At 34.2% G+C, this 14,853-nt stretch overlaps 1 protein-coding gene across 1 annotated transcript in view; it reads left to right on the top strand.

Moving 5' to 3' along the window:
* acsl3b (acyl-CoA synthetase long chain family member 3b) overlaps positions 1-11,871 on the top strand; it is a 32,183-nt gene extending 20,312 nt beyond the window's left edge. The window contains exons 10-17 of the mRNA XM_073848852.1: positions 27-98; positions 1,463-1,602; positions 1,697-1,869; positions 3,690-3,764; positions 3,928-4,119; positions 6,730-6,844; positions 6,926-7,083; positions 9,352-11,871. Of these exons, the coding sequence (XP_073704953.1) occupies positions 27-98; positions 1,463-1,602; positions 1,697-1,869; positions 3,690-3,764; positions 3,928-4,119; positions 6,730-6,844; positions 6,926-7,083; positions 9,352-9,509 (1,083 nt within the window). The 3' untranslated portion in view covers positions 9,510-11,871. The remainder of the gene's footprint in view (positions 1-26; positions 99-1,462; positions 1,603-1,696; positions 1,870-3,689; positions 3,765-3,927; positions 4,120-6,729; positions 6,845-6,925; positions 7,084-9,351) is intronic.
* The last annotated feature ends 2,982 nt before the right edge of the window (positions 11,872-14,853 follow it).

Here is a 14,853-nt window from a genome sequence, read left to right as displayed (position 1 = left end):
GCCAAAATTTGTGCTTTCTCCCACAGTCGTCTAAAATTAAAAAGGGCAGTAAAGGAGACACAAGTATGCTCAGACCAACACTGATGGCAGCCGTACCTGTAAGAAACCTCACGTTCACACAAACACACACAGAGTGTAACAGCTATTGAGTTTGATATACACTACCAGACAAAAGATTTCTAATGTTTTTTTGTTTTTTTTTAAGAATTCTCTTCTGCTCCCCAAGCCTGCATTTATTTGATCCAAATGCAGCAAAACAGTAATATTGTAAAATATATTTACTATTTAAAGTAACTTTTCTATTGGACTATATTTTAAAATGTAATTTATTCCTGTGATCAAAGCTACATTTTCAGCATCATTACTCTAGTCTTTAGTGTCACCCTACAGAAATTAAAACTAATATGTTGATTTGCTGTTTAAGGGGAGGCACTGCGCATTTTTTTTTTTTTTTTTTTTTTTTTTTTTTTTCTCTTTTTCATGCTCCTATCAAGTTTGAGATTTTGGGCTTTTTGGTGTTTCATAAAGTGTTTTTTTTTTTTTTTTCAGACTATTGGAAAGAAAACATCCAAAAAACACTGTTAAGACACTTTGTCTATTTGTGTCAATAGATTTTAATTCCAATGCATATTTTAAAGCCTGTTTTCTCAAAATAAGTTATTTTTTCTCCTACACCGAGCCATAAATCTCCACTTCAGTAGCACTTACACACATCAAGCTTTACGTTTTTTGTTTTCGTCTATATCCTGAAAGTTTTTACAGAGGAATTTGTTTATATATATATATATATATATATATATAATTTGCATGATTTTATACAACATTTTATTCTTAAAAAAAAAAAAAAATATATATATATATATATATATATATATATATATGTATAGTGTTTCCCGTCTGTTCTATTTTTTCTAAATTATGTTATGATGAAATTAGATACCCATAATGCCCTCTGTAATTTCTATTGAATAAGAAAAGAAAAGAATTTTGAAACTTGACTTCATTCAGTGTTCAGATGTTTGGACTAGACATTTATGCAAATTAGCATGTTTCATTAAATAATGCCTCATTTGCATTTTTAGAAATCTTGTAATACAAAAAATGCTTGCAATTATCAAAGTAATCAATCAACTGGGTAAGTAAGCTGATAACTATTAGTTAATTTTTTTTACCCTATTCACCTGCAGTTTCTGGCGTTAAGAAGCATTTATTTTTGAAGAAGATTCTTCAATTAAAAAGATCCAAAGATCAGCATTTATCTAAAATAAAAAGCTTTTGTAACATTATACACCATACCATTCAAAAAGGTTTGTTTCACTGTTTTTGTTGTACTTTGGATCAAATAAATGCAGGCTTGGTGAGCAGAAGAGACTTCTTTAAAAAAATTAAAAATAAATTAAAAATCTTACTGTTGAAAAACTTTTGACTGGTAGCGTAAATGTGAATTTTCTTCTGTGTGTAGGAGATTATGGACCGTATCTATAAGAATGTGATGACTAAAGTTGAAGAGATGAGCAGTGTGCAGAAAACTTTCTTTGTTCTGGCATACAACTACAAGATGGAGCAGATCTCCAAAGGATACAGCACGCCACTCTGTGACAGGTATATTAAATAAGTATAATATAGTATGCTTATAATAAAATCATAGGTTCACTGTTCAGAAGCAGTTGATGTTTATTTGCATCTTGTTCTGTAGGCTAGTGTTCAAGAAGGTTCGTTCATTGCTGGGTGGTAACATGCGTGTGCTGTTGTCTGGCGGAGCTCCTTTATCTGCAGCTACTCAACGGTTTATGAACATCTGTTTCTGCTGTCCTGTGGGACAGGGTTATGGCCTCACCGAAACCTGTGGAGCTGGGACCATTAGCGAGTGTAAGTATTAGATTCACTGTGGTTAGGAGTGAATCTAGGACCAGCAGTTTTACTATAAACTAAAACTAAATGATTCTTTTTATCCATGGATTTTAGCTGCTAAATAGCTAATCTCCATTGCTTTATCAAAAGTACTTTATTTTATGAATTGAAAATAAATTAGTATGTTAAAGTCCATTAATTAGCATGTCCATAATTTATCCATAACCCTGACTTCACCGGTGTTTAAAGGTGTTTTTTTTTTTTTAAGAAATGAGAAAACTATTAAGCAGCACAAATTTTTAAAAGGAATGATTTCTGAAGGATCGTGCAACACTGCAAACAGAGTAAACTACATTTTAAAATATATTGAAAAAGAAAATGTTTTTTGTTCATTGTAAAATATTTCTTACTTTTCAGTAATTGAAATCAGGCTGAAAAAAACTTAAACTATTAAATAGTTAAAATAATGTTAAAAAAAAAAATAAAGCCAAATACAAATATGAAAAAAAAAAAAAAAACTAAATTACTCATAAAATACATTTAATAATAAAATTATGACTAATTTAAAAAATAATTCAAAGCTGAGTCGGTACCAAGCCGCAACCTCCCGCTCTCTCTATTGAAACCAACACGGAAGTGGCTTAAACTGCAATTCATCGACTGGCCGCTAGAGACTGGCTGCAAAAGGGAGTCAGTTCCATTGACTCCCCATGTTAAAATGCCCAACTTTACAGCAGAAAAAAACATATTTACAGCCTGGTTCAAAAAGTGGTTTTAGACTATATAATCTCGCCCTTCATGTCAACTGTGAGGGGGGTGAATTTTTTTATAACTCATTCGTTTAAGTTATATTAAGCCGTAAAGTTCTGCATAATTAAGGGCGTGGCCACTTGAGTGACAGGGGGATTGCCGCTGCTGTCACCACTGGCGCACTAAGTAGGCGTAGTTTCAGCACCTAGCTCCACCCACGTCCCACCTTATTGTCCATTTTCGATTGTCCTGGAGTGACGCGTGATGACGCGTTTCCAAGATGTCGACGGCCGAATCCCGCCCACTATAGGCTTCAAAATCGCTCTTCAGAAACCTACGGATGACGTCACGGACACTACGTCCATATTTTTTACAGTCTATGGTCGGTACTGCAAATTAAGGGTGTATATACTATTATTAAACTAATTATATAGTATTAAAAGGTTACAGTGTTGTCATTGACACTGAAAATCTGATATTAGAAGATATCATAGTAAAACCATGGGAATTTTATTTACAACATGCATGTTTTATTGTTTTTAAAGGAGTCTCTATTGCTCACCAAGCCTGCATTTATTTAATTCAAAGTACAGCAAAAACAGTACAATTTAAAAAAAAAAAAATGTTTACTATTTAAAATAACTGTTTCCTATTTGAATATATTTTAAATCACAATCTATTCCTGTGATTTCAAAGCTGATTTTTTTGTATTATTACTCCAGTCATGATCCTTCAGAAATCATTCTAATATTCTGATTTGCTGCTCAAAAAATATTATTATTATTATTATTATGTTGAAAACAGTAGAGTAGAATTATTTCAGGTTATTTGGCTATTTCTATGTGTAGTGTAGTCTCTGAAATTATATTTTAAAATCCTTATCCAATGACCACAAACAACTAGGGAAAAGTAGTGGGAATTTATGGGTCAATAGATACAAATGTTAAACAGGTCAACTCCAGGATTAAAACTTGGGTTAATCTATTCATGTGATTAGTAAAAAAGGGCAAATGAAATAAATGAATGCTTCTGAATGAATGAATGTGTTAGTTTGCGTAAGTGTGCTAATACGGTGTATGTTTGTCTAGTGTCTGATTACAGCACTGGACGTGTTGGAGCTCCTCTGGTGTGTTCAGAGATCATGCTAAAGAACTGGGAGGAAGGCGAGTCTAGCTTTTTTTTTTACTATTAACACATTACTACTGCTGCTTTTTAAGGGTTTTTGTTTTTGGTACTAACATCTTAATCATAATTAAAATATAAGGTGAATTGTAATATTATCAAATAATGGCTATTTTAATATTTTCTCTATGTTTCTGGCCATAGGTGGTTATTTTAGCACAGATAAACCAAACCCGCGAGGAGAGATTGTGATTGGCGGCCCCAACGTCACCATGGGTTACTATAAAAATGATAAAAAGAACCGAGAGGACTTCTTTGTGGATGCAAATGGCCAGCGCTGGTTCTGCACTGGAGACATTGGAGAGTTTCACCCTGATGGCTGCCTCAAGATTATCGGTATGTAGAGACACATACACACAAACTTTAACAAAATATCAGTGCAGTGCTTTTGTGTTTTAATTTTTCTGATAATCAATTGAAAGCATAAACATTTATTTATTTTTAATCAAATGAAAAATAAACCTTTTATTTTTTGGCAAACAGGTTTACTGTTAAAATTAATACATGGAAGAAAAGTTATATTCAGTTAAAAAAGTTTTAATAATAATTTTAGTATTTTTTTCTACAATTAAGTGGTTAATCTTGTTGTAATATTTATTTTTGATCATATATATATTGTTTTATGTCAATTATTTAAATAGGAATATATAAACACCTACATTATACTGTACAAAAGTAATACAAGACTAATATTGTTCTGTTACATGTTAAACCGTACTTTTATTTTGACAGGATGCCGTGAAGTTTCTCTCTGTATACAACATATGATGCTAGTTTTCTCAAATGAAACCGTAAAAATGACAAGAAGTGACACTCACAGCAGCTTTGGGGATGCAAAGGCTAAAAATTACTGGGAGCGTCACGTGTGCTTCAGCATGGGTGTAGTTAAGAAAAAAAAAACGTGTCTCTGCCATACAGAGAGGCAAATGGAACATGCAGGATTCATACTGAAATGGTCTTTTTGTGTTTCTGTTTTCACAGACACTAGTCCATATCGCGATTCGAATTAAGTGACAGACCAAATTTTGATTTGTTCAAAATCGTCAAATTCCACGCTATAGTAAATTCCGTTTTTATGAATGGAGTCCGTGATCCCGTCTGTGTTTTCGCAGAGGAGAAATTGTAAACACGTGACCATGTAGAGACAGAAATTACATGCCTTTGTGTAAATAAGATAAATAACTAGGGCTGCAACGATTAATCGAACGATGTTGTGAGGCGCGTTTAGTCAATGAAGCCGGTACTTTGATTAGTAGTAAATCTCCATCACGTGCGTTCATCTGGAGCGGCAATTCAAACACCCCGCCGTAAATCACTGACAAGCCACGCCAAATCGCGCTCAAAATCGAATTCGTTACTTTTTTTTTTTTTTAATTACAATTTATATACTTTTTAAATCACAAATGCTTGTGTTGACTAGCTCTGCGTGAACTCTGTGCATTCCAGGTAGGAACAATACAGTTAGGGTATGTTAAAAAAAAAAAAAACTCCCATCTCATTTTCTCCTCCAACTTAAAAATCGTTCAAGTCACTGCAGAAATACCGAACAAGTGTTTACAAAGTGAACGCGCAAGAAAGATCAAACACCATGGTGTTTGAAAAAAGGTAAAACAGTGATGTAGAATGATTTTGAAGTTAGACAATAAAATTAGATTTGAAAATGAGTTTTTTCACATACCCTAACTGTCATGAACCTGAATACACAGAGTTCACGCAGAGCTAGACAAGACAAGAATTTGAGGTTAAAAATATATCTTGGCTGGGATCGTTTAGAGCCAGTTGAAGCTGAATTTAAACAGCATTTTGGAAGTTGGAGGTCAACTATATGGAGAACACTAGGGGTGTAAATCGGAGCCTTCAAGACGATTCGATACGATACCGATTTCTTAAGCCAACGATTCGATTATTTTCGATACTTCAGAATTCCCTGTGATACGATGCGATTCGATCCAATTCGATTCAATACTAGATATTTTTACATGATATCTATTAAGTTTCAAATAAATCAACAAAAATAGTAAATAATTTGCCTTTTATTGAGAATACAGAAACAGTATTCTATTCACATAATGTGTATGTTACACTAAAGCAGTTGTGCTCAATGCACTGCAAATAGAACAGCAAATATAAGTTACTGCATCTACAAAGTGCAATCAGATAAATTGTAATAATAAAAAAAAAAAAAAAAAAAAAAAGGCTAATGCTTATAGTGCAGGTCTACTATGGCCAATTAGCCTATTCACTGTTTTAAAAAGTTTCATTTATACAAAATTGGTTACATTTTGAAAATACAATTTGCATCTTATTAAGAGGTAATGGTCACACATCCTCTGCAGTAGATGAACTGCAAATAGAATACTACTCCACAAAATCAGTTCAAAATCATCACTCTTGAAAGTCAGACAACAACGTGAGGTGTGTGAACATGAACAACATCATAGATGGACTGTGAAACGAAAGTAACGCGTGTGAAGTAGAAGACAATAATGAGGTTAGCGCCACCCGCAGCTTAGGAGTAGGTAGTACGCTTACGTCGGAGCCATAGACAGTAAAAGAAAGGTCGGAACGGATTCTAAAAATAGACAAGTGAACAAACAAGCGGCAAAATAAACACATTAATCGATACTCTTGCGGACGAATCGATGCATTGAATCGTCGGCTGCATAATCGATGCATCGATACGAATCGATTAATATTTACACCCCTAGAGAACACTCCTAATTTTTTTTCCCTCGGAAAACAATTTCTTTACGACTGAAGAAAGAAAGACATCAACGTCTTGAAAGACGATGAGTAAATCTGTAAATTTTTGTGCTGGAAGTGAACTTCTCCTTTAATGTTAAGTAAATGATGGCAGAATTTAAATTTTTGGGTGAACTATCCCTTTAAGTGTTATCATAGTAATTTCTAATCAAGTTTCTCTAACTGGTTGTGGCATGTTTGTAGATCGTAAGAAGGACCTGGTGAAGTTGCAAGCTGGTGAATATGTGTCTCTGGGCAAAGTGGAGGCTGTGCTCAAAAACTGCTCACTCATTGACAACATCTGCGCTTATGCCAACAGGTGGGTGCACATGCATTTGTAAATGCTATGTAATGTTTCAGCTGAGATGTGAGTGGTATAAATTTGTCCTTTTCTTTACAGTGATGAGTCTTATGTGATTGGGTTTGTGGTGCCCAATCAGAAACAGTTAACTGCCCTTGCTGAGCAGAGAGGCATTAGAGGACCATGGGAAGAGATCTGCAACCATGCAGAGATGGAGAAAGAGGTTCTACGTATCATCACAGATGCGGCTATAACTGGTTTGTCAACATAGGGCAAAATAAAAATTGTCTCAGTTTTCTTTGAGTTGGAATTTGAATTGGCCACACATTGGCCACAATGTAAATTTTAGAAAAACTATATATTTTTTATAGAAATTAATACTTTTATTAAGTAAGAATGCATTAAATTGATTATTTTGAACTTTCTATTAATCAAAAATCCTGAAAAATGTATTAAGGCTTCCACAAAAATATGTAAAACAACAGTTTTTAACAGTGATAATAAGAAATGAGCAGCAAATCAGTATATTAGAATGATTTCTAAAGGATCGTGTGACACTGAAAACTTAAGTAATGCTGCTAAAAAAAATCAGCTTTGCATCACAGGAATAAATTACACTTTAAAATATATTACAGTAAACAGTAGTTATTTTAAATTGTAATATTTCACAGTATTACTGTTTTTACTGTATTTTTATTCAAATAAATGCAGTCTTGATGAGCGTGAGAAACTTCCTCTCAATACTATCCTCTTTTTCTCAGGTATTGTTGGGAAGTCTAATTAATTTTAGTGAATTGGCTTGTAGCTTGTTTAGGCAGTTCATTTCACTGAACAAGTTCCAATAAAAATTAATCCACTTAAAATGTCACTCAAAACATTTGCCAAAAGACCACACACAGCATTTTACTTAAGCATTTTAAGCTTCTTGCTGTGTATATACACTACCAGGCAAAAGTTTTTGAACATAGGGCTGGGCGATAAAACGATAACGATATGTATCGCGATAGACACGTTCAATATTTTTTATTCTTCGTCGGAAGAAAACAGAGGTTGCGAAGCAAGTTTGGTTCCATTAACAAAGGCACTCACTCTCTGGTAACCTAGCAATGTAGGGAGTGACGCGCTAACAGCCAATCATGTATCAGTATCATGTCTGGTTGCGCCATATCGTTGTCTCGTGCATATCTCGTGCAGGTCCTTAAAAACTCCTCAATTTAGTTGTATCAAATTTAAGGCTATTAAAAGTTTTAAATATGTTAAATAGTAAAAGAAAAATCTTAATTATAATATTAAGGGGTCTTACAGTTGAGGACGGAAAGACGAGAAGCGCGATGGGGCTGGATAAAACTTCAAAAGGCAATGATGTCATTGAATAAAAATAATAAAATTTAATTTAATTTAATTAAAAAAATTCTGCAGATAAACTAAATAGTGAAATAAAATTCCTTCTTTGATAGTTGTTTATATTTGTGTATTGAAAACATTTTTGATTGACATTTTCGGGCTACCAAAATCTGAAGAGTACCTGGCCGAAGGGCTACCAGAGATTTTGACATTTTGCGAGCCCTGTGTAATGTGCAGCAAGAAATATTGTCAGCCAACACTTCTTCAGCCAACACTTCGTCCTTTTTTTAAATGGGTCATAAAAAATATCAAGAATTATCGATATCGACCGATATGAAACTGATATCGTGATACAGTTTTCAGCCATATTGCCCAGCCCTATTTGAACAGCAAGATTTTTTTTAAAGATTTTTTTTTTTTAAAGAAGTAGCATTTATTTGTATCAAAGTACAGCAAAAAGTACAATTTTGAAATATTTTTACTATTTAAAATAACTGTTTTCTATTTGAATATGAAAATGTAATTTATTTGATTTCAAAGGTGAATTTTTAACATCATTACTCCAGTCACATGATCTTTCAGAAAAAATATTAATATTCTGATTTGCCACTCAAAAAACATTTTTTATTATTATCATGTTAAAAGCAGCTGAGTAGCTGTTGTTTTTTTTCAGGTTTCTTTGATGAATGCAGTTCAAAAGAACAGCATTTATCTGAAACTGAAATCTTTTGTAACGTTATAAATGTCTTTATCGTCACTTTTTTTATCATCCTTTTTTATTTTTTATTTAGGATAAATCCTGATCTTTGGATATTTTAATTCATCAAAGAATTATTCAACCGTTTAAAAAATATTGATAAAATGAGTGGCAAATCAGCAAATTTGAATGATTAGTGAAGGATCATGTGACACCGAAGACTGGAGGAATGAGGCTGAAAATTTAGCTTTGATCACAGGAATAAATTATTCAAATAGATCTTAAATCTTAAATACTACAAATATTTCACAATATTACTGGTTTTGCTGTATTTTGGATCAAAAGAATGCAGGCTTGGTTGAGCACAATAGAATTCTTTAAATTTTTTTTACAAATCTTACTGTTCAAAAACTTTTGACTGGTAGTGTGTATATAGCTTAGAACGCCATAGTTTCTAACACATAAAATCTCTTTTGATTAACAGGTAAACTGGAGCGCTTCGAGATCCCAAAGAAAATCCGCCTGAGCGCCGAACCCTGGACGCCCGAGACGGGCCTGGTTACCGACGCCTTCAAACTCAAACGCAAGGAACTAAAATCGCACTATCAGGACGATATCGAGAGGATGTATGGCGGCAAGTGAATGAAGCTCTGTGGTGTGATGTGATGGGGAGGGAGGGAGGGGGGTATAAGACACACCATACCACAATGCCTATATATACACGAAAAAAACAACCCACAATCCTCTGCCTTCCTGCTCCCTGTGATGCTCTGCGATCGAAGCAAGGACTTGAATTTTCGTTCACTTATGATTTGATGAGAGGGAACGGAGCGACAGCATGCGCCACCTGCTGAAGCAGGTACTAAATATAACGCACTTTTCTCAGAAGATTCACTAGAGTGACTCCTGAAAAAGACACACAACACAACCTACGAACTGTGAGATTTTTGGACTCCACCCACTCCTCTAGCCTCTCTCTCATTGGCTCTCGCCCCTTCACATTGTTCTGCAGGCAGATGCGCTTGATGATTCCACCCTACTGCGACGCGGTCACACTGAATTCTCATCGAGAGTCTATGCAGGGAAACGTTTTGTAATTTGGCTGTATTTTTTGTTGCTTTAGACTTTGTTTTTTGGTCCAAAACGGCTGTGAGATTTGAATATGTATGGAATGCTTCTATAACTGTTACAATGTTACTTCTCTTGGAACTTTGGCATTAATACTTGACATTTTTGTTACTTTTGGCTTCTGTTGTTTACCTGTATCCAAAGGCTGTTACTGTTGCCCTGTGTGAAATTAACAATGTATTTCAGGAGCTAGTGCACACTGAGGACTGTGTACCTAGAACGAAGCCGGAAAAACCTAACAATCCAGACCTGGAGAGACCAGTATTACACGAGATATCTGTTTTAATGCGACCAAAGCAGTTTTAAATCTGCACCAAAGCTGTAACGGAGAGCAGTCTTAAACCAGAGACGTGCTTTAATGCTACAAAAAGCTTGTAGCGATGCTGCAGAGAGTTTTTTGTCAGGGCAACTTTAACAATAATCCAATTTCACAGACATGATCCAAATGTTGTGCATTTCTGTCACTCCTCGTTCCTTCCACGCTCTACAGAATCACACAGGCTTTATGACTCCACATTTACAGTGTATGTTAACTCTGTCTGAATTTGTGAAGCCTTTAAACTTACTTTTTATGTCATGTGATCATACAATGTCAGCTATTGTGTTGCATGGATGTTTTGCAAGGGAGCCAAGTGTTGCTGTGGAGTAGTTTGGGTACCTTTTTGTTTCTTAAATGGCCATTTTTTATTCTATTGTGATATTGTCATCATAGGAAATGATTAGTGACTTGAAAAAGTATGAATTCGAATGTGCAATAGACTTATGTATTCTGAGATACATCAAATGATACGCACAGTCCGGCCCCAAGAGCACGAATGTCTCCAGCCTCTCCGATGTAATGGAAGAGATGCATTTAGACTGTGCAGATCACCGATTCACATTTGACTTTGCATGATTCAGGAGATGTGAACCAAACAAGCTTCAAATAAGAACCTATTGTATCAAATGTGGCATTTGCATACAAAGTGCAAATGTTTCTAAAGCTCTACATTTATTCATTATTTGAGTGAAAAATGTTGATTTATTGTCTTTTTAAGCACTTAACATTTTCCTTTTTTAGTTTTTATGATTTCTTGATTCCTTTAACACTCCAGCTTTGCCGTCACAACAAGTACTTTGTTTTTGTTTTATTCTAATTTTTGTCATAAAAGGAACTGAAGGCAAATGGTGTTCCTAAAACTAGACAAGTCTGTCTGTCCTGTGCTCGATGGAGGATGTTGATTGCCTTTTTTACACAGTGGAAATTAAAAGTTTATAGGAATTTATACTTTTGATAATTTATTTCTGTCTTTGAATTCAGGGAGTGAGTCATCCCTTCTTGGAGCTGCTGTACTGCTCACCTTGATTGTGCTTCATTTACATCCTGCAATGTCATCGGTTCCAGTCATACGCATCTGGCCAATCAGCTGCTAGGCTAGAGAGAGCTCCACCTTATTAAGCCGAACTGTAATCTAATTGGTGTATCCACCTGTCAGTCCCACCCTTGGCAACAGCTAACCCAAATTAATCAGCCTGTTAGACGCTTACGTCAACAGCATGACTGTGTTTAACTTTGCATTCTTAAAGTCCTTATTGCTTAATGGCTACACACAGGCCTATTAAGAGGATGTTTGGTGGATTCCTTCTCTCTCCTTCTGTTACCCGCTCTGTAAATACTTTTAGGTCAGAAATTCATAAAGTTAGTTGCATTTAGATGTACAGATGTAATATCTCCTTTAAATATGATTAATCTTTGTTACTGACCAGGTTTGGGGTCTTTTCTCGTCTGTTTGAATGGTTACTGTCTTACGACAAGCAGGTCAGAGCAAACAACTCCTTTATTTATTTGTAATTTGGCCTTGAAACTATGTAATACGGAATAAAGTTTTGTGAATTACGAGGGGATCTTTGAGTGTTATTTAACTGTGCCTTTATTTTCAGAAAGCTTTGCTTTAAGAAGGGAATTTGTGTGTTTTAAATATTGATCAGCATTATTAGAATGATTTATATATCATTTGTCTTTTTATGTGAAGTTGTATATATTTAATATTAATTTAGTCTACTATTAAACTGAATCTCATAACAGTTATTCACCAGTAGATGTCAGCATCTGATAATTGAAACACTAGAGAGCATCACACTGAAATCTACTGTACCTTTAGCCTTGAGATACTAAATAATAATTATTTTAATATAATAATATGCTTGTGTGTTATTACAGCTCAGAAGACGAGCCCTTGATGACAAGTTTTTTGCCATATTCCTAAATTAGTAAACATTAAAGCAAAATTTACTCCATTTAGTTTTAGTTTTTAGTACAGATAATTCAAGATCCAGATTCCCAAATGCACAATGAATATTATGTTCCATTTAGAAATATGTAAGAAAGAAAATGGTTTGCAAAAGGCAGTTTAAATTGAATAAAATTAAATGCAAAGTTCCTTTAAAAAAAATCTTTCGGTATTGCACAAACTCAAGAATGAAGACACATTTTAAATTTTCCTATATAAGCCATTCTACAAAACTGGTCCAAAAGCATTTAAGTATTCAATTCTTAGATGTTTACTAAGATCCTTCTATTATCTGTTGAAACCCATGATAATCTTTAAAATATTAGAAAGCTTAATATATATAAAATCATCATTTTTCGGGGTACTTTCAATTGGGAGATGGCTGTCCCGTCCCGAACCCTAAACCTAAATTATGAAAATTATATTTCATATTTTCCATTGTTGTTTTTTCCTTTTTGTTTCTTTTGAAAAAAGCGAAGTTCAAAAAATATATATTTTATATTTTCTTTGTAAATTGTGAAACTTTATCCCGTCCCGCATTTTCATGTCACTACCGAACCATATGAGAATATAGGCCCCATTATTTATGTTCAAAAATCTGAAAATCTGTATGTAACTTTAAGGAACATAACTACCTTAAAAAACACCTTTTTTCTGCAATTAAGCACACATTTTTGGGAGTTATTCCATAACTTTTAGTTTTTATATGCATACCACTTTTCAGAACTGCACTAGCTAACCATGTGCTGATTAGAATCTTTGACCTAGGTTCAAAAGTATCTAAAATTGTCACTACCAAAACATTTGGTGAAGTTTTGGTAGTGACTTCATTGCTTTTTTTGGGTGTTATTCCATAAATATGTCACTCCCAAAACAGTCATGACCAAAACATGATTCGGTAAAGTGACAAAAGGCAACACATAATCCTCGTATCTGGGGGAAATAAATTGAAATAATTTTAATACAATTATGCAATAATATACTGAATTATCAACTAAGATGTTATGATAGTTTTTGGTTCAATGTATATTCAAACTAATGAATCCTTAAGTTTGAAATCAGTATGATTAACTTTTTGCCTTTTACAAAGACAAATTGGATTCAAAATACAACAAATCTCAATAATTACACTTTAAAAATTTTTTTAAAGTGGTCATCGGTTGCCCATTTTCCACAAGTTCATATGATTCTTTAGGGTCCTATATACTTATATATACTTTGGTTAAAAATTCTCAATAGTAGTGTAAAAAACACTTTTACCTTGTCAAAATCAGCTCTTGCAAATTTCAGCTCATTTTAAGACACTCTCTTGGAATATGTTTACTTTAGCCGCGTTTAGGCGTGTTTAGCCGCCTTTATCGGCGAAACTTGCCAACAAGCACATTATTAAAAAAAAGGCAATTTACAAAGATGCATATAAAAACCCTTATACTCACTTCTGCTGTGGGTGAAGCTGCATCATGTACGATTTGCACGAACATAGACGCATATTTAGATGGGAATCGGCATTCATTTTATAAAAGAAAGTAATGTTAAACCCCTGCATCTTCAGCGGCTCAGATGTCGGGAGTAAATGACTACTGCTATGCTCATTATTACATCCAACACCAGAACACCTCAATCGCTCAATTAGACTTCACCTGCACCTGAGTCACACAATGGCAATTGTATTCGGACTGTTTCAGCTCGGTGAGGGCGGGTCTAAGGTAAGATGCTCATGTCAATCAAATGTGTTTCGCCACAACGACAAGAAGCTGAGAATGAACTGATTTTAAAAAGGGGATGTTACTTTTAAAGCTAAAAAAAATACCACTGGGTGGATTTTTTATCATTGTAGGGTGGTTGTGTACAAAAACTGCCAACACACATTAATGTTCAAACAACATGTAAAAGTGAGTTTTGCACCCGATGACCCCTTTAAAATGTAATTGTTATTGATTTACCTAAATATATATATATAATAAAATAGCAAATTATACATATTTACAATGTAGATGGAAGCGAAATCTTAACAGGTCAATATAACTCTTCTAATTAAATTATATATTACTGTTTCATTAGTGACAAATTTGGGGAGAGGACAAATATTTCTGAAAATAAAATATGAGAATAAACTGCACAATTACTAGAAATGTGTACCTTGGATATATGCATGAATACAAATGAAAAAAAAAATTTAACCAATTCTGTAGAATGGCCCATATAAAGCATGTCTCTGTGACCTTAATCAGTTGACGTCATTAATCGTTACTCTTTGTGTGGAATATGATGTGCGCCACTTGATGCTTGGCTGCTTCAAAGCGCGCCTGTACTAGACTAGAGTCAACTAAGCAAGTCAGTCCTTAGGACAAGTATCTGTGTCCATGGAAACCAAGGCCACAAACCGGCAGCGACTGTCTTTTGTCGAGATCATCAGGAGGTGGAGATGGAAGGAGACAAAGACATTCTTAGAAACTTGGAGACTGACAAGTCAGTGCAGCTTTATGAAAGAAAAGACTGTCAATGGCATAGAAGATGTGATGGAAACATCAAATCAAACATCGTCCTTCTAATTAAAAAGAATGAGTCAAGCGCTGCACACATCTGTG

Source organism: Garra rufa, chromosome 10 (assembly GCF_049309525.1).
Source record: "Garra rufa chromosome 10, GarRuf1.0, whole genome shotgun sequence".
In the NCBI taxonomy this organism is placed as follows: domain Eukaryota; kingdom Metazoa; phylum Chordata; class Actinopteri; order Cypriniformes; family Cyprinidae; genus Garra; species Garra rufa.
Note: the sequence above shows the minus strand (reverse complement) of the source record. Positions and strands in the feature narration are given on the sequence as shown.